This window comes from Pempheris klunzingeri, chromosome 19 (genome assembly GCF_042242105.1).
Source record: "Pempheris klunzingeri isolate RE-2024b chromosome 19, fPemKlu1.hap1, whole genome shotgun sequence".
Taxonomy (NCBI): domain Eukaryota; kingdom Metazoa; phylum Chordata; class Actinopteri; order Acropomatiformes; family Pempheridae; genus Pempheris; species Pempheris klunzingeri.
The window spans coordinates 15,555,911-15,583,774 of NC_092030.1; the positions used below are offsets into that span (position 1 = coordinate 15,555,911).

General features: G+C 40.2%; 1 protein-coding gene across 6 annotated transcripts; it reads right to left on the reverse strand.

Annotated features, from left to right (window-relative positions):
• Positions 1-27,864, reverse strand: mapk10 (mitogen-activated protein kinase 10). Of its 6 annotated transcripts, XM_070850825.1 has the most exons (14): positions 27,847-27,864; positions 17,871-17,942; positions 16,351-16,520; positions 12,905-13,034; positions 12,417-12,475; positions 11,801-11,939; positions 11,084-11,249; positions 10,194-10,265; positions 6,509-6,691; positions 5,255-5,379; positions 4,344-4,370; positions 3,295-3,358; positions 3,063-3,140; positions 1-211 (listed from the first exon to the last, which is right to left on the reverse strand). In XM_070850825.1, the coding sequence occupies exons 1-14, from the start codon at positions 27,862-27,864 to the stop codon at positions 69-71; spliced, it is 1,446 nt and encodes a 481-aa protein (XP_070706926.1). In that variant the 3' UTR covers positions 1-68. The 6 variants fall into 6 exon arrangements, with proteins under 6 accessions (XP_070706926.1, XP_070706928.1, XP_070706927.1 ...); XM_070850827.1 differs by lacking the exons at positions 4,344-4,370; positions 10,194-10,265; positions 27,847-27,864 and adding an exon at positions 7,754-7,825 and having other exon boundaries at positions 17,871-17,936; XM_070850826.1 differs by lacking the exons at positions 4,344-4,370; positions 27,847-27,864 and having other exon boundaries at positions 17,871-17,936.

The window sequence follows — 27,864 nt, forward strand, 5'->3', positions numbered from 1 at the left end:
TCAGTTGGTCATTTCGCTTGGGTTCTTCACCTTCGGAAGAACATGGGGTTGCGCAGGCAGGCGGCTAGTCACCTGCAACACCCCAGGGGTCCTGCAGAGGTCTCCAGGCTGCTGTCAGTGTCTGAGGCCAGGGTCTGGTCGGTGGACATGGAGGAGATGTCGTTTATGGAGGAGGAGGGAGGGAGGCTCTCACTGCTGTTCACGGCTGCACCTGTGCTAAGGGAATCAACAGCAGCAGGGGGGTTACAACGTAAAAGAGTCCTGGCGAAGACAGGAGCAGAAATACAAGACAAAGAAAACATATTTTCTAAGTGCACACAAAGAGCACAGTGAGAGAAATGCTGTAGCTGAATTTGCTGGGTGGAATCGAGACGTCAACAAGATTAACAACACCTGTGGCACACCACAATCACAGTGTGTCTATGATGAAACAGGGGTAAGCAAGGTTTGGGTCCAATGGATTTCACAGGAAAGATAGTCAAACACTGCATATGTCCCTGTAATCAACCGTATAAACCCAGACATTATTAGGATGTTATCTTATACTTGTAAAAGTAAGTTGTGATGCCATAAATATGTGTTGGTATGTCAGTATGTATGATTTATGTATTAAGAAAAGGTTTCTGTTAGGGCGAGGCCTAGTAGAGAGAAATCATTCACCCTGTTTTAAATTACAATGCAATTTTCTCATGATCTTATGATCAAAGGTGGAAGCAGCCAGCAGTAAACTTTTTCTACCTAGCTACTGTTTTGTCAGTACTTGTGAGATTATGAGATCCTGGACGTCTCTGTTTGAAGATTGGACCTGACATGCCACAGTAAAGATGACCTAAAGATTCAGGGGGACGAGATCAGTGAGAGGGTACTGAAGGTGGTTGGGAGTTATTTGGGTGTGTGTGGGGGGGGGGTTTGGGGTTGACACATCTCTCTAATGTTGCATGGATCTGGGGCCTGACCTTGGACTTGCAAGTGCTAATCTCCATTATCAAAAAGAAGGATCAGGAGGTGTCAAGGAACCACACTGCTCAGTCTCTGTGGGGTTGGACAGCACTCTCATCAAATCCTCAGTGAGTGGGCTATGCTTTCTTTGACAAGTTCATGAGCAAATCAGTGGACAGTCTGCTTTTACCATGGAGTAAAACCCGGTTGGAAAAAAGGTAACTATGAGAACATGAAGGCATTGCCAATATAAGGAAATCACTTAAACAACCGCTTTTGCTTCCCAGTGATCCTGTAATTTCTACAGACGACATGCACAGTGCAGGCAAACTATAAATCTGCTGTGTCTGTTCCCTGTGGGAGGTAATTTCTTAATGGAGACTGGTGAGCACTTCAGCTGACCCAAAATAAAACGGAGAACAAAGCAGGATTAATGGCTGGCATTAATTCCAGCAGTCACTTCACTTAGTAAGTTAACTTACAGTAAATACATCAGAAATATCTACCCAAAGTTGCCATGTGGGTGCGATACAAGTTTAAATCTTGAAAGATGACTTGCGCATAAACCACTCTGGTAATTGTGGCAGAGATAAATCAAGCAGGACATCAATTAAGCTTTTTAAATCATAAATAATTACTAATCTTAAGGGAAAGTTCTGATGTGAGATTATAAGTCTTGTTGTGCTCTGCTTTGACACTGCTAATGAGGTCTAAACCATTTCTAAATCTTGTGCTGGGAAGCCGCCCTCTGCACTCGGTGAACTACTTTTTCAATCTTTGATATTTCCACAATATGAGAAGCTCATGTGAGGTGTAATGGAGTCTACAAAGGATAGTGAATGTTAATCGTGTGGTCGATGGAACTATACCGTGTGACACATACAAATACTATAGCATTGGCCTGGTGATATCTCTAGAAGTGAAAATGTACCATTAAAGATGTTAAAATTCTCCAACACACACACACACACACACATAGTAACACAAGAGGAGCTATCTGGTCCTAACAGAGGCCTCATGTGTGTTCTCAGCTCATCTGTGTCCCTGCTGCAGTGAAACGCTGCCCTCTGCAGCTTCTACACTGCAATGTGTCTGCTGCACTCAGCATCAGACTCTAGGACAGCCCTTCTGCTTCATTACTAACGGATGTCAAAAAAAGAAGAAAGAGGGCCGTCATGAATTTGTGAGAGATAGAGTTAGGGAGAACAACAAGAGGAAAATGAATGATGAAAAGCAGCTGTTGCATTATGTGCTAAATTCATCTTATGAAGCCTTTAGTGACAATAATGTTTCATCTTTCCTTTGTATATTGTATATAGTAAATTTGAGCTTGACAAGATGCAGGACGAAACTGTTTATATGCTGTTTGAACTAATAGTTGTCTAAGGCGCTAATATTTGCTATTTTCGGCCCAGCTGAGCAAGACAGAAGGCTCATAAACCATCTACAGGGAGAGAGTTTCTATACAGCGGCACTTGTATGAGACGTCATTAGATTCTGAATACACATCCATTTCCCTTTACGCTCACAGTCACCACTCCTGGTCAGCAGGTGCTCCTGTCTCTGCAGGATTCAGCATCAGTTCACTCTCCTAATCTTCAGAGTGGACCTCTTTTTTTTCTTTTCTGGCTGCTTTAATCAAGAGATAAACTTTTTTTCACAAGGGTCACAGTGGAGTCTGGGTGGTGAGGGCGCCTCTACTGCCTCTATGTGGCAAACAATGAGAATTACACTTAATGTGCTTTTGTTCTTTTAAAATGTCAGCTGCAGCTGAGGACTGAAATGTCCTGTGATGCACCCCAAAGGACCCAAAACTTCAGTCAAGACATGTTATACAGATACAAATACACACTTATAAAATGCACACACGATCTGCTATTAAATATCTTGTACAAAGAGGCAAGCTTAGCAAGTACTGATTAGCTGTCTCACAAAGCTATGTAACAAGTACAGTTGGCACAAAACGACAACACTACACAACATTTAACTTGTTTTTAAACAGGAGATGCAAGAGACAGAGACACATGGTCAACAACACAATGGGTTTCTCTATTTACAAGTAACTCCAGTAAGGTTATAGTAAATTCACTTACAGAGCGATTAGGGTTATGCACTGAGAGTACCTGAAGGTGAAGGTTGTCCCTTCACAACGCCATTCTTCGTTCTCTCCTCAAAGTTCATCACCTCTTTGTAGATTAGTTCTGCCAATGAGCGAAAGTCAGGAGAGAAAGTCATTAAAACATGCAAAGTGGTAAATTCAAACATAAACTTATGGCATATAACATCCACTAATATTGCCAAATAAAGCACTTTGGGATCCTGTTGACACACAGTATTTGTTTATGAAATTCCCACCTTTCCATTCATCAATGGAGTGTTCTCTTTCATCCAGCTGCTTGTCGTAGATCTGGGGTGGAGGCTAAAGGGCAGAGAGTACAGCCATTTAACAATCAAGTCAAAAACATCATTTTAACATGAAACTGCTGGAACATCCACACAAAAACGACTTATATACAACATTTTACAAGTTTACGTAATGATCCATCGAATGTGGCGATTTGAGATTGTTGGCGGGTTAATAAAAATATAAGGATGAAAGAAATACCAGGACATGAGAAACACATTCAACAATTAACATAATTTGACACTAGAACAATGTCCTGTATGCACACAAAGACAAAAAGTAGGTAGGTGTGGATTATGAAGAAAATGAATAATGTAAATGAAGGAAAATAAACAGCTTTAATTATCCATAATCACATAAAATGATGATTGGTTTCCATAATTTAAAAATCGGTGCGCTGTTTGTCCTCACACACATATATCAACATTTATGAGATAACAAATCTGGTGGGTTGTCCAGCTAAAGTGCCAATGTCCTTCTCCCAAAGGATCGCCACCTCATCTGACAGGACACAAATATGCTGTCTGGCATCCAGTCAGCCTTTCTTATCCCTCATTCATAGTGATCCTGCCCCAGACTGTGACACCATAATCTCACTGCAGGTGACAGGACCACCCATAAACCTCTCTGGTATGACCTTGGAGGGACGGTTACAGGTCAGCATTCAGCAGCTACAGCAAGGCGGGAATGAGAGATTTGTCCTCGATCGAAGATTTATCAGTTTCATGTCCTAGTTGGTCAGTTTCCTTGAGTTATCACTTCTCATCTTCGCCGTATTCTAAAGATGGTTTACATGCAGCATTGTGGATTTGCGCAGACATAGCTGTTTCTCTTTTACCTGGAGCTACACACTAATGACATTTCAGTACAACGCTGTATGCAGAGTGTATTCTATGCTGTAAAATATGTATAACAGGATTCTTTTTGTTATGATTAAGAACTGACAGTGCTGAATCAAATATGTCATTATTTTCTTTGATGTAGGGCGGTTGTTATTTACCATGGATATTTGGATGAGATCTCTGGCCTTCATCAGCATGAGATGACATTAGAGAAAGGGAAAACAGCAGAAAACGTGTTGAAATGCCATTCACAGCCATATCATACATACTACATCAACGCTAACAACAATATCATCTTTAAAACCATCAACAACTAGACAATGTAGACAGGTGCATAGTCAGGAAACCCACTAAAAATGACTGATAGCTGCGATGGAGGTCATAAAAGCTACTGTAAACCAGCGAGATTTTTCACAAAGCAAACAGTAATAATGGGATTCATCTGCTGGTCATGCACTCATTAGTGGACTGCTGCAAGTAGAAGTGGTATCTGTGAAACGTCATGGAGCTGCAGATGGCTTTTTCCCAATCTCACTGTCACCTCATACTAATGAGGCGCTGATGAAGAAATTAGACTTTACCAAATGAACCAGAAACACCACCCACCACTCTTACACTACAAAACAGAACAATGCACTAAGTCACCCTTTAATAAATAGTAAAATCTACTTTCTTTATCTAAGGAGTAAAAAGGGTAAAGAGCAAAAAGTTGGGGGCCATTTCATTGAACCTAAAATCTATTAGAATTTTATCTTCAATATAAAATATAAAGCCATAAGTGAGAGAAAAATGAAATGAGATGTGAACCAAAAATTCAAAAGATCTTCAAAAGATGCACTGATGCAGCAATTTTACCTGACAAAGAACATACTGCAGTTAAAAAATTGATAAATGTGTTAGAAATCGCTAAAACTGCTTTTGTTTATATATATAAAAAAAGATTGGAGTCGTAATTATTTTCTGTACGTCAATGCAAGTACAAAGTAAACAGTGCTGACCATTCAAAGGCGGGGAGCAGATCGAGCTTGGGATAGTAATCAATATACAGCTCTGCCAAAGGCCTACTCACCGCCTCCACCTCAGCTGGATCATACCACACGTTGATGTAGGGGTGCTGTAAGGCCTCGTCCACCGATATCCGTTTCGCGGGGTCGATGATCAGCATCTTAGACAGCAGGTCTCTTGCCTGGCTAGCTGTGGTTTGAAGAAGAAAAAAAGACAAACAAAAACAACATCTGGTTGAGATTATGAGGAAAGAAAACATTTGCCTAACATGCCAAAGGGACATAGAGACACAAACTGAGTAAGGCGGAATTGAAGAGAAAGAGAAACGACATGGATTAAAGAGAAGAATCTCACAAAGCTTCAATCCCATGTGGATTAGCAAATAAACACAGCACTTTTACACAAGGAGAGCTCTGGAAAAGAGTATTTGGGGTTTTTCTTATTATGAATTATGTGATCATATGCATGTAGATAATTCCTTTTTGATCTGATTGATATTCAAGATTCTGGCTTGTCCCATATTCTTATCTGCTCTGATTCATGCAATTGTAGGTCTTGGTGCTATTTACAGATTCAGTCAGCGTAGTTTGAAATAATGTATGACATCTGACAAATTACCTGGTCCCACTTTCTGAATATAGTTTTATAATATAGTTGCACTGTACTCTCAACACATTTGGCTTTTTTAACATATAAAAATGCCATCAGCATCAGCAGTCACTCAGCTGGTCACCCTCAGACCCTCTTGGACTAATCTGAAATGGAGAGCCCTTAAACCATACACCATCCTTCTCCTACACACACTGACCCCACTATAAATAGCTCTACAGCATCAAAGGACTGGAGACACCAAACGGAGGATGAGGCGGGCGCACGCTCAGCATTTCTCCTCAGCATCAACATGTCAATAACAAACGAGTGGTGAATCTGTAAAATGACTCCTCTGTCGCTCTTCTTCCACCTTTCCTTATTCTTTATCTGTCCTTCTTCCCCTCTCTCTCTCCCTACACTGCTGTCTCTCTCTCTCAGTCTCTTGCAGATTAAACCCCAATGTCTGCCTCAGTTCCTGTGACAGTACGAAACCCGGTCCCACACCCTCTGACTCTTTCTCTCTCTTGGTGTGTTTCCAAAACAGCTTTTGAATAGCTGTACACTGTAGTGACCTCTATGCATGAAAAGGTTAAATTCAAACAATCAATGAAATGGAGGACACACACAGACCGCGGACAGCTACATGTGTGATAATACCTCACAAACACATCATGCAATCTCATAAAATGGCTAAAACATGGGTAATTCACACAAATTATGTTGTCACCTTTGAGTTTGTTGTGCTCAGAGTCAGCAGGGAAAAGGCAGTCGGGGAAGAGCTTGGGAAAGGTGAGTCCTGCATACTTTGGCCGGTTCTCGACATAGTTCCTCACTGTGGGCTGAAGCTTCTTCATGAACTCTGGTGAGGGTGTTCCCAGCTGCTCAATCACCTTGTTCCACTGGTCGATGTCTGGCGTGGTGGGTCAGGATTAAGGGAAACACACATGGAATATGCAGCATCCTGTATGCCTCAGTATCCACTCAGGCACTGCACTACTCCTGCAATACTATGTTCGCTTAGGACTAATAAAGAAAGGGTCATTTTTTTGATTCACTCTTAAGCTGTTCGACTAATGATACTGGAGGTATGAGACCTAATAAAATAAAGAAAAATAAAAAAGACCAAATATCACCACCAAGAATACAAAGAGGCACGACTAAAAAGCATGATCACTTTACTTAAAGAATTCCTGATCTCAAAACAGCTGGGATCCATCCAAGCCCAAAAGAAGCCTACATGAGAAATATGAGAAGTTTGATGTGTTTCATTAAGTTAAAAAGAATATTGACAATTATAGGCCTCAGTATGCATCTGATCAATACTTTGCAAATAACTGAAAAAGAAACTGTTAATGTTATTTTTGTATTTCAGCTTTATTCCTTCACTTCTAATTAAAATTCTGTCTTCAATTTGTTTGGGTTCCTAGAACTCAAAAAGATGATATTTTATATGCTCAAAATAATGCTGATGCGAGTATATATGATTTTCTTAATCAACAAGAGGTAGCATGCAAATGTGGTTGTGTTTGTGTGCAAATATGGTTGTGGGAAGTTAGTGTTTCCCCTCCTGGTTGAAAGCAAATATTTCCTCTGTTCCCCCCTCCACACATTCCTAATGACCCCCCCTCCGCTCCCCATGTTCTCACAGAGGGTGCCAGTCAAAGCAGTTAGCTGCCAGGGCAACCAGAGATCCCCATTACTTCATTTTGCTGGAACGCCAAACACTTCCACCTTCTTTTTGTCTCCGCTGCACATTGGCCGGCTCTTTGGCAAGTTGCTGGACTCGCTCAGACAGCTTGAGGTGTTTTTTTCCACTGTATGTCAGTACCAAAAAGCGTGACGCTCCACTGTGCTTAGAGTTGTTCATGTCTTGAAACATAGCATCGTGCACCTGAACGCAACCGCTCTCAAGAAAATGCTGTGGGGTTTTCTGCGATATTCAAGTGAAAGCGGCAGGAGGTCAGAAGGATACGGTCAGTCCCAGGGAACAGCACTGTCCCTCTTATCACTTCTCCAAAGATGCAGCCTACTGACCACATGTCCACTGGGTTTAGACACACACACACACACACACATACACACACACATGTACAAGCACACACACATTACCAACATCTATCAAAATCAGTTAACACCTCTACCTCCTGAATGACCTGCACATAAGTACATGTAAAGAAATGATCATACAGGTTCTATTCTTGTATCCCTGTTTCATTGTTTATTATCTCTTGACAGATATGTGTCAAAATGCTCTCTTTTCTTTTCCTGAAAACTGTAAATTGTAAATGTAACTGTAAATGATTCATCATGAACTGAAGGGAAGGGAGAGTACATTATCCCATCAAATACGATTCGGAGAATTACAGATTACACATCTGGGGACCAGACCTCTTTTTTTAAGTTTTGGTTCTTTTTTTTACAGCGAGCTACTCTTTGTCAGCAGATTAACTGACTGACACCAGTAATACCTGAACATTCCACTATTTGTGTGGAATAAGGTGCATGAAAAAGGAAGTAAATTAAAACTGAAAGTAGTAACCTATTCAATTCATTTTACTTCTTTAAAAAAAAAAAAAATCCTATTTGTTTTCATATTTCTATGGCAGAAAAGAAAGTGATGCATCTAATCATTTAAATCCCTCATAAATAAACCTGACCAAATATTCTCTTTCACTTACAAATATGCAGCATTACTGATGCTAAAGACGCTCTAACATTGGTTTCACTTTTGCACTTTATAAATGAATAACATATAACCATGTGTAGCACATTCCTTAAATCACATAATGTTGTGCTGCTTCTGCAACATATATTACATTCAATCCCATAGCTGTGCATTTCACCAGTAATAACCTATCTATACTTGCCACATGTAAGCCACAAACAAAATGCGTCAACTACACAGCCACTCCTTTAACACATTGCTGTACTAAATGGCCATCGACCACCCAGAGCATCACTGTGCTGTGACCTGTGTAGACACACTGCTTTTCTATATCATCATTTGACAGGCACTCAGGAGAGCGCAGATAACTTCAGCCAGGTCAATACTTCAGGTCGAAAAAGTCTACCAAGTAAATTAAGATTAGCAGCAACAGGGTACCAGCCCAGAACCGATCTCTAAGCAGAAGATGAACAAAGTGCGCGTGACTACAGTTCAGCGATCTACGAAAGGGAATGTTGGAGTGTTAGATGGTAAGAATGCAAGGTCGTTAGAGCAGAGACAAAAGGAGAGAGCTATTGCAGAGCACATTGCAGGGGTTTTCTACTTCTCTGTAGCATTAATCTTTCAAGGACTGCATGTTCTGGGATGTAGAGACCAGAGTCTCAGCCACAAGCGCTTGCAGACACACTGGTCTTGCATTTCTCACTGTTTATCTGCCTGTGAAGAACTTAGAGTGAAATCATCCTTTTAAAGCACACTTGATATGTTTTATATTGCCAACTAATCCCATGAAAAGACTACCTTGCATCACCCTAGTTTTAATATTTCCCCACCATGTAGTTAAAATGACAAACAAACATGCTGACAGTCTATATCTTTAACCTTTGACCTTTCCTCACAATGCCAAGTGAGTTCAACTAATCAGCTATTAACACACACTCAAAATGAATACATGAATCCATCATTAATAATCCTCTAAATGCCTAATGACTATGTCTGACTCACATGTGTGGGCACCCTTCAGATGGCAAGATGCAGTTCCCGTGTGCACAAACGTGCACAAACTCAGCATGGGGACTATTTATCCGAATCCCTGCTACTGAATGAAATCACCTTGGGAATGCAATTACAGCCCCCGGGACTGCAGGAGAACACGGCAGGTAGCACTCAAAACACGCTCTAAATAGCACACACTTAAATATTCAGAGACACAGAGAGAGGGAACTTCCTGTTGCCAAAATATGAGACTGAATGAAGCTTAAGATTTACACATACTGGCTTAAAAAGAAGAATGTATGGTGCTTATGTTGTGATGTTATTGCAGGTTAAGTTAAAAGAGGAGCAGTTGGAATTGATGCAGATGTGTGCTACAAAGACGGTGAGTGTGGTTTAGTTCACCTCAGTATCATACAGAGAACATCAGGCCAGGTACAGAATAATCTTCAAAGTAAATGTAAAATGATGGACCAAAAGCAAAAATTGACCAAAATACCGTGTGAAAGGTACATTATTGTTATTACTGTATGAATTATACATAAATGCCTGTAGCTACTATTTTATTCATTCTAGACTCTGCAAGCACTTGAGTGTAAGGGGGTTTCAAAAGGCAGTTGAATCCCTCCTCAGTCGGATGCTTGAAACCCAACATGGATGTTTAAACAGAATTATTGATTTCTACAACATATTCAGCAGACATAAACCTATAAACAAAAATAGTGTTACCATTAGTGTGTGTTAACAAGGATACAGTCCCGCCCAGGGAAGAGGATTTTGTGGCGCACCATTTCTCCCATAATGCACCCCACCGACCATATATCCACTGTACGCATAGAGGTGAAGACGAAGAGAGAGCAAAAGAAAAGAGAGGAAGGCAAAGGTTAGTGTTAGACACATCAAGCTTTTCTGGGAGAAGCAACAGTGATTAGAGACTAGCTGTTATTTAGTGAGGGAGAAATAATTAGCAAGTGTGTGTTAATGAAATACAGATGAAGAAAGAAAAAGAACTAACACTAACTAGCAGCATTAGATTCGAAGCTTTGGAGCCTTCAATCCATGGGAGGGATACGGCTAATGAGTCATAGCTTAGGCTGACGTTCAGTCATATGTCTGATGTTCTGGGGGCACTTAATCAGTGACTCACACTTCCAACACTTCAATTCACTTTAGCTCATTTGCAAAGTGGGACTTGACCAGAATTGGTTTCACAAATAAATTATGATCAGTTGGGATCATTAATGGATAATGTGTAATTTTATTTTTTTTTCTTGCTCATTAATGTCCACAAAAAGATAAACAATTTATTTTTTTGCTGCATTCTGAAACTCTTGCTGCCTGCTGTACTGCAGGTAAGTCATTGGGTCCCTATGGCTTAAAAATACATTACATACAGCATAGACATAGCACTGCTATAATGTCATTCACTTCTTAAAATTACTTTCTAATGCAGTTTTATTAGCTGACTACAGATAGATGTCTGCTCTTGCACTGCCACCACAAGAAAGCAACTAAATGCAGTTTTGGAAAAACAAAAAAGAGCTCCTATAAACTCATTTAGAGGTATTTACTTAGAGTAATTTCTGCTTTATCATCCGAATATCCAGGCAAGCATGCACACACTCGACTATCTTAAATTCTCACCATTCTCTTTGTATCCCATGCCCAGGATAACCTCTGGGGCTCTGTAGTATCTAGTCACCACATAGGGGGTCATCATAAAGCTGGTTCCTGCAGTCCTGGCCAGACCAAAGTCCAGGATCTTCAGGGTGCAGTCTGACTTCACCACTATATTGCTTGGTTTGAGGTCCTGGAGATGGGAAAAGACTGGCATGAGAAACTGTGTATGTTTCGATAATTTTCAGCTTCTTTTCTGCTGAATTTCTGCTTTTCAATGTCACAGTCTGTGTTAGTTAAATTTAGATTTTGATCAGAACTGGATGAAACTGTAAATAGTGGGAACCAGGGAGGGTGTAAAAGGTCATGTAAAAGCTTCACTGTGAAGATGTGACACATGGTATATACCCTAGATCCTATTTCTTTTTGAGTAGTTGCTCTGGCCAACCAGTCAAATCGGCTGGTGCATTGACAAGGACATGATCCCTCACAGGCTTCCCACCCTGTGAACACTGCCTGCTGTGTTGGCAGGGGCAGATGCATGGATTAAATCCTGATCACTGCACTATTTCCTCTTTGCCCACTGGGTACCCTTGTTTGCCAAATGAGTGACCAAGGTGATGTCAGGGTTTATGGCAAGCTTATTACAAAGTTACTATCCCAAAAAGATGTAAAGACACAAAACCCAAATTGTATTCAGTAGTTAAACAACAAAGATGTTTTTCAGGTGTTTTGCTTTCCTACCCTGTGAATAATGCCGGCTGAGTGCAGATGTTTGATACCACACAGCATCTGGTAGAGCAGGTAGGACATTCTCTCGTGGTCAAGCTCCATCTGAATCACCTGGCACAAGTTAGCATCCATCAGCTCCATCACTAGGTACCTGAGAAAAAATGTAATATTTATGATTTAAGAGCTACTGATGTAGCTGTCAAATAAAATAATCTGAAAACTAGTCATAGCCCTTAAAGAAAGTCGTGACCTGAGTATGCTGCAGCCTTTGTACCATGTGCTACAAGTGCATGTGAACCCCTCTGCAGCACTGTTTACAGAGATTGTTCTAAACGTGAACACACTCTCATACATCATTCAGTATGAGAACAGGATACACCCAGCAGCCTCAGATTACACCTACAGTACTGTCACTGACTACACCCCAGCGGTTGTCTTTTAACAACTGCGAAGGTGCAAAGGAGTAATAAACATCAGATGAATAATACAATCAGTCCTCTTCTTTTCTTTTGTCATATGATACATCCGATTTAATGAAAATGACCAGCCTTTCTTTGCCTGTTACATGGGCTAAATTAATATTTTTCGTGAAAATGTGATTATGCAAAGCAGGGTTTACTATACTCACACATCCTGGAATTCCTCTAATGATTTCTGTGGTGTGAAGACATTTAATAAACTGATAATCTGAAAGAGAGGAGAGCATGGAGAGCATCAGCATATGACAGGGATGCGAGTTGGTAACGATGACTCTGATGAAGGACGCTGCTGAGCAAGAGACAAAGTAAACTGAAGGGCTGAGCTGAAACAAAAGAATGGGGATACATTTGGAAGAGATGAGGAAGAAGAAAAGTGCAAAAACTGCGACAATGGAGATTATACTCATGCCTTGGAGTGCTCTCTGTTTTACTCTCCTGCCAGTTTGGTATATTCCTGCAGGCATGGAATTTAGCACGGTAACAACATTGCAGTTACTCATCTCCGTTTTGTGGCAAAGGGATTTATTGAGAACCAAAAAAAGACAGACTGGAGTACAGTTCAAAACTGACAATGGATACATTTTCCTTCTTCCTGCATTCCTTCTCACCTCTGTTGCCCCTCAGCTGAGTCACTTACATTTTTGTGATTGACACATTTCATGAGCACCAACTCCCGGTATGCCCTCTTGGCATGGGTCTGGTTCTGGAAGGGTCTGCTCAGCTTCTTGATGGCTACATTTCTGTCCAGAACAGCATCATAGCCCGCACTGCAGGAGAAAAATTGACAATTTTCCCTTAGCCTTCATAGCTGAATGAATGATTCGATTGTCGATAGACTCGACACTGTGACAATCCACCCTGAATGTCACTAGTCATAAAACAAAAGGATTATTTTTAACATCTCAAAGCGAACAAAGATTTGTGGAAACAGATAACTGGTGACTTTGTTTTAAACTGATAATTCTATCTGGAAAATATCATCAGAGGTATGATCTTGTCAGTAACAGAGAAACATTGAAATCACATTCAGATATTTTGGGAAATTTACTCTCTTGCCAAGTTATGTAAGAAGATTGATATCACTGGCGATTACACCTAAATCAAATCCAACATTAACACGAGTACAATCGGTTCAGCATAATTAACAGTTTACAGGTTTTACTTGCTGATTAACCACTCCAAATACATAACGCAGCTAAAGTAGCTGATTGATGGTGTTTAAATTATGTGACAACAAGGCTAGCAGTGTGGGTGACCATCCTGAAATAGTGTGTGAATACTCCCAAGTTGGAATAGCTAGGCTGCATTGATCTCCTCATCTAACTCTAAACAAGAAAGCTAAAATGTCAAACTGTTCCTTTAATCTCATTTACAACCATTCAGAAGCTCCAGCCTACCATTTACACTAACTTCTCCCATCTCAGCTTATGTGTGAGTGTGAAATAGCCATTAATATGACTGTATTTGGTTAGAACACGTGTTGTAAACAGCCATAAATAGTAGAATGCAGTGAAATAGAGGGGGAATGGTAAGTTATAAAATGGCACCAACCCATTTTGGAAGTTATTTTAAGTGATTTTTTTGCTGGCTCCTGAGAACCTTTGGGATTTCAGCTCTCTGTGTAGATGTATGTTGGTTTTCAATGAAAAAAAGGAGCCTAGGCTAGAAAAGGCAGCCATAAAGATGTCATCCACATGACATTCTCAGCTATATCTAAGCTTGTGCCTTTTCTGACAAATTCTCCCTAAAAGCTGATACAAATTGAGTGAAAAGATGTTGTAAAGACGGGTTTACTGCAACACTAATCAAGATGCCACTGAGTGTGGGTTTGTGGATGGCTGGGTTGGATACACTGTGGTTCCGCATGTCTCTGGAGACGTGGCCATGGGATGATGTGTGACCATGGAAACAGTGGAGCCTTCATAAAAGCATTGATCCAATAGGGATTTGAGCTTGTCATCACTTTTCTCACTGAGTGAAAGATGATGTCATGACTAAAGCTAAACTACTTAAAGCCTTCATCCTCCCTAAGATGCTTCTGAAAGCTCATTCTGACCAAGCACACAAGTCAGAATGGCAGATATGTGCACAGATTGGGATGTTTGTGGGCGGTAACATCAGCAGAGCGAGTTTTAGCTGCGCCACTGAAACATGTTTTCCCTCATTGCAAGCTTTACGGAGTCTCCTGATTGCACAAGAAAAGCAGAAAGAATACCAACTCACTGATGACTTTGGAACTTCCTGCTTGTCTGTGTGCAGTCAGCTGTTGTGAGTGCATGTATGTTATAAATATTAGTCAAAAGGAATTCAACTGTCTGTATGGAATCAGACAGATGTTTATGTAGATGTGATTATGCCATCCAGATGGGGATTAGGTAGAAGATAAGCAAGTCACTCTAATTATTTCATCGTCATATAATAACAAAACCATTCTTTCAGCGCAAATATGCGTCATGGTCTTGTGGTAATTTTGCTGGTATGCTTGTTAACATCTAAATGAGACTATTTCCATAGCGTGTCCTATTTGAACTCTATAATCAGTTGGATATTATATCAGTCTTTGGGGTTTTATGTGGTTGGCCGTGGTAATACCATCACCATATGACACCAGATGACAGCTGTGGGCAGGACCAAGCAGCGCACAGCAGAGCAGGTTAAATTAGATTTGCACTGTCTCCCTGCCATCCATCGCTCCAATATCCTTCAAATGGGCACAATCCCAGCATTAGCAGTTGCAGCCTGCCCAAGCTCTTTTGCGAATGCACAAAATTGCTTTGGAGCGGAAGGGGAGAAGGGCCGAGGGCATGGGAAGCAAAGGAAGGACAATGAAAGAGGGCGAGTGGAGGGCAGGGGGTTTAGAGTGTTGAGGGTTGGTGCTCCCATCAAACACTATATGAAAAACTAAAAGATGTCATCTTGGGTCATCCCGGGGAGGTTTTCTGAGGCAGGTATATCACCACAGTGACACGACATTAACATGACTGTAACTTATAGATCTGTTTGGTCGTTTGAGAAAGACTTGTAAGACGCATTCCTTTAAGTGGGGCCTTGGCAGTGGTTCCACTGCATTCTGACAGGGCAGCCGTGAGATGAATTACAATGAATACGACCTCTCTCTGCAATCCGGATTAAGAATTCATTTAAGTGCCCATCCTGTTATGCCTGTATGGCCCACACATCCATATTCTGAACAGCAGATATGTCATCAGCTCATAGCACTGGAAGATTTGAATATATAGTGAATCCAAACACCACGAGTGGCCATACAGTCTACATTTATGATAAAACCATGCCAATAATGCTCCTTCTGATTCCTCTAATGCCTATACTGTAGTCATTATGATTATTTGTTTTTGTATATATGAAATTCACCAGAATGATCAAGACACAGAGAGATTCTTTTGCTTTTTGCCACAAGAGATCTGCGATTTTCCTGCATTTGTTTTGGCCTAACAAACACATTACCACCACATTACTTTGTGGTTCAGCTAAAGCCAGATCAGTGCTTTTTTAATCATGTTAATGGCAGATATGTTCACACTAGCACTAGTTGAAATAAGAATTTTAAAACATAAATTATTCAGATTTATTTGCCTGATTTTCTCCTACAGGATAAAAAGAAGAATGACCAAATGATCTTTTAAGGAAATAAAGCATTTCTATATTCATATGCTTTACATTGAACGGATACATTCTCTTTCATTTCGTTTACCTCTGCATTTCTGTCACATGGCTGCATGCTGTGCTTTCAGATGTTATGACTGGTCAGACTTAACGTGACCACATCAGGATTTTCAGCGGAACTGAAAACATGACTTTCCGTGTTGCCAAATGACTAATTACTATTCAAAGGAGCATAAAATTAAATTTGGCAACTCTACACTCACACAACAGTGAAGACAATTAGCAGGATTCACCTCCCTTAATAATCTCCCATAGCAATAAACTACAAGACACTTAGAAAAACAATTAACAACTAAATGATATAATTGCGCATTATATACTACATTAAAAAAAAACACATCAAACAGCACGATACAATGTTGAACTGTACATAAAAGAAATGCACTGTTGAATACTTACCAGACAATTCCCTGAGCTCCAGAGCCAATGGGCTTTAAATTCTGGTAACGTTTTAAAACTGTGAAGGTGGAGTCTCCCACTTCCACACTGTAGAACTGGTTGTCCACTTTGCTTTTGCTCATGTTGTAATGTTTGGCAATATATGAAACATCCACTTGTTTTCCAAAACCCTGCATGTAGCAAACACAACAGAAAATCTCTTGTTTGTGATGATGGAGACAATTTATTAGTTCACTTACCTGGCAAGTAATAAAACATGTAGACTGTCATCCCAAAATGACCAAAAAAAACACCAAATTTCATATTACGTTATTATTGTTAATTAGTCATCTAATAAATCAATCAGTTAACAAATCAGCAGTTAATATGTATTCAGCTGCTGCTCTATAATCAACCCCATGTCTGGTGAGTCTATATTGGTATTTTTCCAAAAAAGTATGTGTGTTAGGGGGATAATTGGTAAAACTGGAAAGGGAGCATAAATAAGACAGGACATACAGCACAGATAAGTTTACACTGCTACACACTGTTTCCATGCAGAAATGTAAACTCTCTAATAGCCATGTAATGACAGTAGTTCTAACAATGTCTTTACTGTATTAAGTAGACTAAAGACATTTTTCTTTCATGAGCATGCACACAATTATCAGGCTATAATTACTTGGGCAGAGAAGTTGGACAAATGGTGCCACAACAAAAAACATCAGTTAATTACAGACTGGGTAATTACAACACAGCTCACAAACCAAACAACCAACAAAATTACTGAGGGGCACAAGTTAAAAACATTTCCCACAAACGCCTTGAAAAATTAACATACTGTATGTGATGTAATCCATTTATATTCAACAGGGCTGGCAAGTGATCCAAACCTATGATCTAATTATTTCAATACATTAGACTGCAGCCTTTACTGTACAGCCAATGGTTCCTGAAGTGGCTAAGCTGCACATGTATGGGTAATGCAGACATATCATGCAAAACATATCAATAATTTGAGCTACAGTGGAATAGCCTGTAGCAAACTACGCAATATTCACACACACAGAGTTGTGATATATACTGCGCAGTTTATGAAATTACACCCCCACAGGATCTCTGCATTTACACTATTACAACTCAAGAGGAGACGAGCCACTGAGCTTCAGTTAGGATGGCGTTTCACCATTTTGTCTTTAGTTGAGATCTCAGTGTCCGTTAAACATTTGAGGTATTGAACTTGATGGAAAATCAGGTCTAACTGAATTATTTTTAGCTTTGCATGTATTTAATTATCTATGCAATTAAATACCGCAGGATATTTTCACCAGTGGAAACATTTGAGAATTTCGCATTAAAATCTGACTTGTGCTTGTGCTTTTTCATCTTTATTCTCAAGTGAATGTTGCTAATGTTTGTTAACTCAAACTGAGTTATCTCAGTTTTAACACACAGAAACACACACCACGACATACAGAGCAATGAAGGGGAAATGGAAGTGAATGGGTACTGTACCTTTTTTACCTGTAAGGAACACACACCTGACAAAAAGCTATCTTCACATCCAGGATTGGTTGGCTGCAGTTATATAAGAAATGTCTGCTCATAAATACCTGTAAGACACAAACAGAGGAGAGCCAGAGTAAGAGAGTGAATGTGTGTGGTGTGGACATCAGTAACGGGAACTTACAGTATGTGGGCTGCAATTTCTCGCATATATATGATGGGAGGTTGATGCCAAACATAAACTGTACTCTCACTGTCTAGATGAATTCAGACAGTGGTGCATTCATCTAGACCTGGATTTTTTCAGAATAATTTGCAACACACTACATATAATATACGATAAAGCAGATTAATTTAGCATCATCTTTCCTTCTGTAAAGAATTCTTCAACATGTGCACAGTGATGGAATAGTTTTCCACTCTGGAGGATTTAATTTGGCCAGAAAATTCACTGCTCTATCCTGCCTAATTCGTCCCCATCATTCTCAAGAAAACTGAGAACTACAAGTCAACACTATATATTGGCCAATGTATGAATATGTACAATATAGCATGGCTACAATGAACAATGTCTTTGTGTTTCAAGATGCTGGTGAAGGTTTAAAAAAAAAGACCTGAATAGGTGTAGGAGTGAAAGACAATACCGTAATTATTGTTGATGACGTCCTGATAATCAATATTTTATATATTTAAAAGAAAAACAAGTGTAACGTCAAGTTGTGGTTATATGCTGGATTATTTCTTGGCGCAGACAAATCCTAGAGTCCTGACGTCACCCTGGCACTGCAGAGATTCCAGGAAGTGACAAACAAACTAGATTTAACATGTTAATGATGGGGTTTAGAGGTGCTGGTAGGCAAATTTTAGCTCCTGACTTTATGCTAAGGTAACTGGCTTCACATTTAGCGCACATTTAATTCTCAGCATCATTAAAGTCAAAGAGTTTATTTTGAAAAATGCTGAACTATTCCTTTAAAAAAGCAAAAGCTTTTATATGTATCCATGTGAATGTGTACCTATATGTCCCGGGTCTGTGACATATAGGTTTTGCAACTCCATACATTTGAGAATTATTTCAGTTTTAGCACCACAGACACATAAAAAACAGTTCAGTCAACCAAAATAAAATACATTTCCTCTTTCTTCCTTGATATTGTATGCACTTATCTGCACTCCCATTTTATCACTCATTCAGTTTCACAGGTCTATATTTAATACTGCTATCACACATGAAGCAAGCACACATTTAAGCATGAGCTTGTACCATCAGCCATTGCATTTGCATAAAAGTGGTGTGGTAATGTTTGGCAAAGCTGGGAGGCTTTTACTCTGAAAAAGCAGCTAATGTGTCCGTTTGTTTTAATTGTAGATTTGCACATTTTCTGGAGCTTTTTTGTTGGCGTATCAGCCAAAATGATTGCAAGGGAGGAATAAAGAGGAAAGAAAGCTCCCACATAAAGGCATCGCCCACAATGACTCTGGCTTCAAGGGTTTTCCAGGTAATGAAGCTCCCGATGTACTACTGATCATGTCTTTTGAATAAATTGATAAGTGGTGTTAATATTGGCATTTTTGCTGGCCTAGTCAGAGTGGGGGCGCAGACAGACATACAAATGTACCTAAATGGTTTGAGGTAAATCTAGACCTTTCTAGACAAACGTATAATATTACACCAGTAATATCACAGTCAGGCTTTAATGTCTCTGCTAAATCCAAATGGAGCAGGGCAGCGTTAAAAAAGAGATGTGGGACACAAGGGCTTGAGACTTCTGGTTTGGCCTATTTAGGCTGACCTTTTACTGTAGACCCATGCAGTGTCACAGCACAAAGTGATGGCTGGCATTCCTACTGTCTGCATTTTAACACTGGATGTACAGTGTTTGTATGTTCCATTTGTGCCCTGGAGCATTTATGGATTGAGTCACTATACAACCTGTGTTACTGGAAGAACCAGTAGTCATTCATCGACTAAAATGAGAGTAAAAGGGAAGAAAATCGGAATAAAAAGAAGGGAGGCAGACATTGAATTTAGAGCGAGAAATGGCACATAGGGGAGGGGAGGGATAAGAGAGAGGGTTTTATGTGATTTTTGCATGCAATCCATATGTCAGTTGCAATCCCTCAAACCACGATTGTAATTCCACTTCAGACCTGTATGTTTGACATCACTAACATCACTTTCCCCACATTAATCAGCACAATGTTTGCCATTACTCTCACAGGTCAACAATAATTAAGACACACCACCTATCTAGCCATATCTGTCCCACTTTAATCTTCCCAGACATCTGTGTACATAAGATATTAAACCTCTCACATGGCCGAAATGTTTGTCTTCCAGCAGTATACACAGTGATGGTTCAAACTCCACCTGGATCATCTCTGGAGATGACATTAGGCTCTGTAGCTTACTCGTCATATAGGAACACCGGGCAAACAAACCTGGCTTAGATTTCTTTTCATTTCACAGTATTTTCAAATCATATCGCTGGAAAACAACAAAATTAATGTAGAACTAGGTCATAATGTTGGTAAGTTGGGTTGTTCAATGGCTGATGGTCTTCTGATGGAATGCATCTTGATATGAGGATCAACAGATCAGCACAAGCCTCTCATTACCAACAGGACAAATATATGGTGAATATATGGTTTCAACACAATGAACCCCATCCATTCATCCATCCATTGTCTATACCACTTATCCTTAAGGGTCACCGGGGGGCTGGAGCCAATCCCAGTTAACATTGGGCGAGAGGCGGGATACACCTCGCCTGTAAATCACAGGGCATCCACGCTCAGATTCACACCTACCGGCAATTTAGAGTCACCAATTAACCTAACCAGCATGTCTGTGGACTGTGAGAGGAAGCTGGAGTACCCGGAGAAAACCCACACAAGCGCGGGGGGAACATACAAACTCCCCACAGGGCCAGCGAACTCAAAGCTGGAACCTTCTTGCTGTGAGGCAACAGTGCTAAACACTGCACCACCGTGCTGCACCGCTTGGATGAAAAAAGATATTAAGAAATGGCATAATTCTATACCACTTTAGATGAAAGAAAAACAGAGTCACGATGTTACAGCTTATCATCTACAGCTTCTTAACTAGATAATGACCGTGAGCAATTTACCTTGGAGCTGTCATTTTTGGAAAATTTACATAGCTCAACAATAAATAAAAAGACAAATTGATTTGTGTAGTTATCAGGAACTGTTAATCACGCAGATGAAACGAAAATGACTAATCAAATCACACTACAGCTTCTTATTCCCTCAAACAGAAGATTCTCTTGTTTGTTCAACCCTCTGACCAGATTCTGCTGATAGTGGTCGTGGTTGAAATGCTGCTCTGGTTGCAGCTAAGACTACACTCAGCACCATTCCTTAAAATGTCCATATATCACTGTGGCTGCAATATGTCTCATCAGTGCAAGCCTATGCCACGCGATGGAGAGGTTGAATGAGCAAAAAAAAGAAGTGCGGATTCCCCTTTTCTACTTCAGCTTGCTCTAAAAAGGGTCATGTCAAAATATACTAATAAAAATATATTAATAAATATTTGAATTAATCATTCAAATATTCATTTTCAATAAACTCCCATAATATACAAGATGTGGGCATGGTTAGATATGTTCACTGCATTCTAGATGTGCATGAAGCCTGCCATCCTGCCATCAAGATTGTGATGGATTGTGAGTTTAGTGTTTATTGTTGAGGGTCAATTAGTACTGTGACAACGCTACAGTTCATATGTTTAACTCTGACTTTCTGACTGACTTTCGATATCCAACCCTACGAAAAGCTTCTAAAGAAGTGAAAAGGTGGCATGGTGGCTTGATCTTTGGTGAAATAAAGTTAAAGCTAGTTATCAGAAAACTTGTGCATGATATGAGCATCAACCATATCTTTGAAAAAGTTTTTCCTCCTGTATACTGCTCTTGAAGCCTGCTCTACTGTGTTGCTTCATGTTGCATCAGAGTTTAGAAAGGCGCACAGCTTCTGCAGGATGTACAAGAGTTCTGGACTCTTCTCAGTATAGATTGTATAAAATTGAGAATTTGTAGGACTCGCTGGGATGTTAGCAGTTGTGGGAAAATCTGTCTGATAGTGTGTTTTGAGTTCCCCGGCCAGTGATCACAAATTCAAACCAGTTTAACTCAGTCTGTGCCAAAGAAACTTCAAGTACGGCCAGTGGAGACAAGTGAGCATCAAGCCCACACCAACATGTAATCACTGATGATAGACCTCATACAAGAGCAGTTCAGCCCTGAGTCACACATATAGACCGAAACACAGCCTCTGTCTCTCTCACGAACACATTCAGACTCAAATGTATTGCACAACTACAAAAGGCCGGGTGTGTTACACTGATGAGACGACTGCTATTAAGGAAAAACACTAAAGAAACTCCAGAATGTAAGAAAGAAAAAGACGCTGTAAAAGACGAGGAAGAAGATTTTAATTATCTTGAACGGGCCAATGCTTATTACTGATACAGCAGACCATTAATCTCCAATGCTGGCCTTGCTGATACTGAATTGTGCTGGTGTGTGCTGATGTGTGCGCATGTGTGTGTGTGTGTGTTTGTGTGTGTGTGTGTGTGTGTATGCTCTGCAGTTGTGGCTAGTCCTTGGTATTTGGATCCTGGGCACTCTGTTACATCCGCCCTCATGGGCACAACAATGCCTCAGGCAACCCAATGATCAGTCTGCAGAGTGATACGATACGAATACGATTTACTGATATGAATACGACTTACTGTAGGATACTTTTGGTTTTACTTGTTAGTTTATCAAGGCGCATTTCAGCCTCTGATTGATCAGCTAGAGGACCAGGATTGAGAACCATTTCTATGAAAATATTTACAAATGATGCAGCAAATGTCTTGTCACCCTCTAAGGAATAGCAGTATGGATAATGGATGGTATTGTAAATGTTTTTGTCTCTGAATTTAAGGGTATGTTTGGGCGTCATGAGGATACAAAATGACATGTCGCTCCAGCTGTATCTCGGTACGAACCAATTACCTTTCCAATGGGGAAATTTTTGTACCAAGAAATAAAAGGTACATTCTTGTCACTAGGGGTGCAGAAACGTTCTTTTAGGTGTACAAGAGGGCACAACAGTGCACCAGTGTTCAAAGGCAGGGTGGTCGTACTCACTGGGTACAGCTGGAGCAACAAAGCATCTATACCTTCTTACTGCATCCTGTAGCCCTTTTTTCACAGTAGACATTTTGACTTAAACCACGTGTAATAATGATATTAATGGTGGCTTCATTCCATGTAAGTACCACAAAAAGACATTCCACTGTGTCAAGATGCACAACACCAGGGGATGTTATTTGCTACACCTCCAGTTTTCTAATTGTGTGCTGTGATAAAGGTCTGTTGTGCATGTTGGCTCACTGGCACACCTAACATTAATGCCAATAGTTACACATGTGATATTTCTGTGATGATTCAAATGTTTGCAGTTGGTTGATGAAACAGAACAAGTCTCCTTGAATTATTGCACATTTCCTCCCAAATATTACACACTATTACACAAAACCTTGTCTGCCATCTCTGTATCCGCATAATGAAGCTTCATGCCTGATTAACCACATTAGATCAACCACAACATGCCAACATAAGAAGCAACCGACCCTACAACAAAACACAAACCGTCTATATATAAAAGATTTACCGCGCCGCACAGGCTAGCCCGCAAAGCTGCGGCTAATACTGTAACATCATGTTACATGGCTGCTACTGGCGCTCATCCAAATCATCTATTATATCTGACATTAAATGCTTAGAGCAAAGGTGAGAGGTTTTCCAGCTTTGGCACAGAAGGTGTATGTACACATTCATCTGATGCAGAACTTTTCTTAGTGGTCCAGTTACAAACCTACAAACTATTATTAAAGAAGATATGATATATTTCCCATGTGTCGCTAGAGTCCATTTCATTACTTGTTGGAGAGCTGCAACCAGGGGACATGTCAATGCAATATGTCTTGACTGGATTGAATTTCATAGACACAATGGAAATAAAGGAATATCTTGCCTTAATCTTTATAATAATAGTAAGAGTGTTACTGCAGCAGGTGTTTGAAATATATACTAATGAGGCAATTTTTTGCGCAGTAATTAAGTCCCACTATCATCCACTCTGCTTTCAGCGCGCATTTTACACACCGTTTCTGACTCAGCATAGCCCACAGTTACAGGAAGACGTGTCAGTGTTGTGTGTTGCAGTCACTGTAATCCTTATAGCCCACATAGGATTTAAGCTGAGTTATAAACAATGTTTTATGTCTGTCTTAAATAGGTTGATTGACTGCTATAGCACTAGAGGGCTACTGATAAAACCACAATGTGCCTGTCTGAATGTCCACTGCACACCAGTGTTATTGTATCCTGTTGTATCCATCTTTTCTTCCTCTTCTCTCGCCACTCTTCTTCCCTCTGTCACCCTCATGCTTTCAGGCTCGTACACATTTTGTCACAGAACGCGCACCGCAGCATTCTCCATGTATATCTTCATTCTCCCCTCCATCCTCGACACGGATTCGAGCCTGCAATCTCCCCTTCCTGTCTCTCTTTTGTCCCTCCCTCGCTCCCACCATTCCTGCTCCCAGGCTCCCAGCCTTGTTGCAACCGTCTCCCCTCCCCCTCCCTCGGAGCTCCATTGTGAGTGCTTGATTCAGCAGCCTCAGCCTCTCCTGCAGTATGCAGCCTTGCCTTGCCTTTCCTGTGCAGCCTGAGCCAAACGCAGTACGGCCTCACATTTGGGCTCAGGGGAGGGGAAGGGAAGCACTTCAAACTGCAGACCCGGCCAGGAAAACAAGACAGCACTGACTCCGGAGCTCATCCACAGGCTGTGCGAATCTGAATGTTCACTGACGTCTATCGATTTGTTTCTTTAGAGCTGAAATACACTTATCCTCTCTGTCTCTGCTCTCGTGTGTCGTCTCACTCACATCCCTTGATTCGCTTTAAGTAAACAACGGGCATGCTAGCTGAAAAACCGCTTACACTGCAGTTTCAAGATGAGATGCATGGTAACAACATGTACAGTTTTGGCAAGTGCATGAGCACATTCATCTGATTTACAGCATTTCTTACAGAGCCTGAAACACATTCGCTAGAGTGAAAGGGCAAGATGGGAGCGCTCTATTAAAACAAGTCTGCCACCTGAACACTTATCTATAGCACATAAGATGATAAAAACATTTCATTTGACATGATCACAGCGCTATCCTGATGCCATGGTTACCGTACTGTGGTGATGCTTTCTAAAATAGCCCACTGCTGCAAAAGTATGCCTAGTCTCACAATAGATTGTACCACACCTTGTGTTTGAATTATTAACATTTCTCATATGCCCATCTGTGCATCCTAATAACAAACTGGATTATGGATTTCTTCTGCTGTCTTTGGCTTTAGCAGTGTTTAGTAACACCAATCTTTAATAGGAGTTCACTGAGAGAAAATCTGGTGATGAAGCAGGTTTTCAGTATTGTATTTAGTCTGGAATTAATGACCCATCTAAAATCCTTTGATGGCCTATGTCTGACCCTTTGTGACTCTCTTAACTCTCTTTACAGATGTGTGTGTGAGGAGATTGGGATTGAATCTAACACAGCTTAGAGTCTTGCACTCAGCTATCTGCAAAAGCAAATAAATGCTGCATATTTGTCCGATCAAATCCAATTATGTAACTGTGCATCTCACTCTGCAGGCATGTTTCTGTGTTTGTCAGTAGTGGTAAGCAACACTGCAGCCCAGGGGAATCAGCTTGCAGCAAGAATTTAATTTTATTTATAAGAATATAATAAAGTTTAAAGAAAAAATCTAACAGAATAAGACTGTAGTATCCCTGAAGATGATGTGAAAGAGTTTCCCACACTGAGCTTTGAGCTATTATCTGGTCAGACAATGTCATTGCCATACAGTAACATTAATTATGTGAAATTTAATGCAAGCAGTTACAATCTTAAAAGCATTACGAAGCATATTTTGGTCATTATTAAGGCTGAGTAAAGAAAACAATTAAAACATACACTCTTGTGTGAATGTTTCTTCTGGTAAACATATCAATATTCAACACTCATCAGAGACAAAAAAAGAAAGAAAAAGAAGTCTGCTCAAGCTTCATTTTGACTCGCTCCTGTCTAATCGTACAATGCACAATCTAGTAGCACACCTTCATAGGTGATGCTGGGTGACCTTCTTCCTGGGCAACCTCCTCATCCTAAATGCAACCTCTTTCTTAACAAAATTACTTTTCTGTCTTCTTTTATTCCTCTTTGTTTAGTTATGTACCATGATGCAACTGTTCAGTTTAATTAATCAGAAGTAATATTTGAGCTACCGGGACGGATTGATTATTAAGACGGCAGTAATACACAACAAAGAACAACACTCAGAAAGGGTCTTTGGGTGATGACAGACTATGCCAGTATTCCTCAGCAATCTATTCTCTTCTAATGATGACTTTGACCTTCCATGTAATCACGAGAACCATGGCAGCATGGCCGCCAAAAGATTGATTGGGACATTTAAGTAACTGATGGTCAGCAAGAATTTTTTGGGAAAAATGTCCTTAACTTTTCACATTCACTGTCTATCAACCTTCATAACAGCTATCCTGAACTGCACAGGAATTTAATTATTTGTAATGTTTTCTTTGGTCATGCTCCCCTCATCTGAAAACATTGGTGGCATGATGGTTCAAGCCGTTATAAATGTTTCTAAGTTGGAATGAAGATACCAGCCTCTTTTGTCGTTGTCTTTCAGGCAATGCCACAATTCATATTACTGACAATTCACTGACAATACAATTCATCTACTGAGTTTTGGTCCTTTTAGAGCTGAATCGGTTAGTTGGTCAAAACATTCCCTGTAATGTGATCTTCTTAATTGTGAGGATTTGTTGCTTTTCTCTGTTTTACATCATTGTAAACTCAATAACATATTTGGGTTTCAGACAATACTTTTAAAGATGTATCGTTGGGCTCTGAGAAATCGGAACAAGTATTTCTCGCCGTTTTGTGACCTGTTACAGTCCAAAGAAATAATCGATTAATCGGGGAAATAATCTGCAGATTAACCAATAATGAAAATAACCAGTTCCTTACTTGGCCAATTCATCGTGCTTACAATCCCACCATTATCTCATCTTAATACGTTGCCTTATTTCATTACATAACAAAGGATTAGTATACTGATGTCTGCAAAAAAAAAAGGAATTAAAATGCAAGCATCATCAACTGCAAGATAACATTAGTCTGCTGTTGGCTATTTCCATTGATGATTGTCCACTGAATAAACAAGCTGCCAACCTAAAAATCAATACGAGTGAATATTGTTTTCTGTAAACCTGCGCTGGCTACAACCTCCAATAAACCAGATTGTTGTATAAACTGAAGCTACTTTAGCAATTCAGCAAGTAGAATTATTCAAAAATTGTTCAAGACTTGTCACAAGGTGATGGTTAAGAAGAGGCTGACGATATGTAAGGTGAACCTATTTATTTCATCAAAAGAGAGATGCCACTGTCTTTAGCCTCTGCAGAAACACCCATAAAAAGCTTTGTTTAATTGTTAAGCGTGTTCCCTGCAGCACTTTCACAAGCATGGAAGCCTGCTCCTGAATAATTCAGCACCCAAGGTCACAGCGCTAAAACCTCTCTCTTCTATCGTGAGCATGGAGAGTTTGTTGTGACACCTTTAAACCTTTGCTGAGTCCACAGCACAACTCCACTAATTAGTCTGTGACTGTGGGCACGCATCAAGCAAGTACAAGGAAGAATGTGAAATTCAAAAAAATGCATGTAAGAAAAACAGCTGCAGGTGTTCACAAGTAACTGAAAGCTCAATATGATGTGTTCCTAACACTTCTGTATATTAGTATCTGTGCGATCAGCCCAGTAGGCAGGGCAGGTTTATAGTCAAAAGAAACATCTTCCCAATAATCAATGTGCAGAAGAATGCCCAAAACACAGCAGGTTAAGATAAATTACCTTACTTTTAAGCTTCAT

What these genes read in the sequence shown, in the direction of transcription:
- mapk10 (XM_070850825.1), bottom strand. An exon ending in TTAGAGGAATTCCAGGATGT is followed by an intron (nt 11,940 to 12,416) that starts GTGAGTATAGTA and finishes ATTTTTTCTCAG; the next exon opens with GTACCTAGTGATGGAGCTGA. An exon ending in CCTCTTCCCTGGGCGGGACT is followed by an intron (nt 6,692 to 10,193) that starts GTATCCTTGTTA and finishes CCACCACGCCAG; the next exon opens with ACATCGACCAGTGGAACAAG.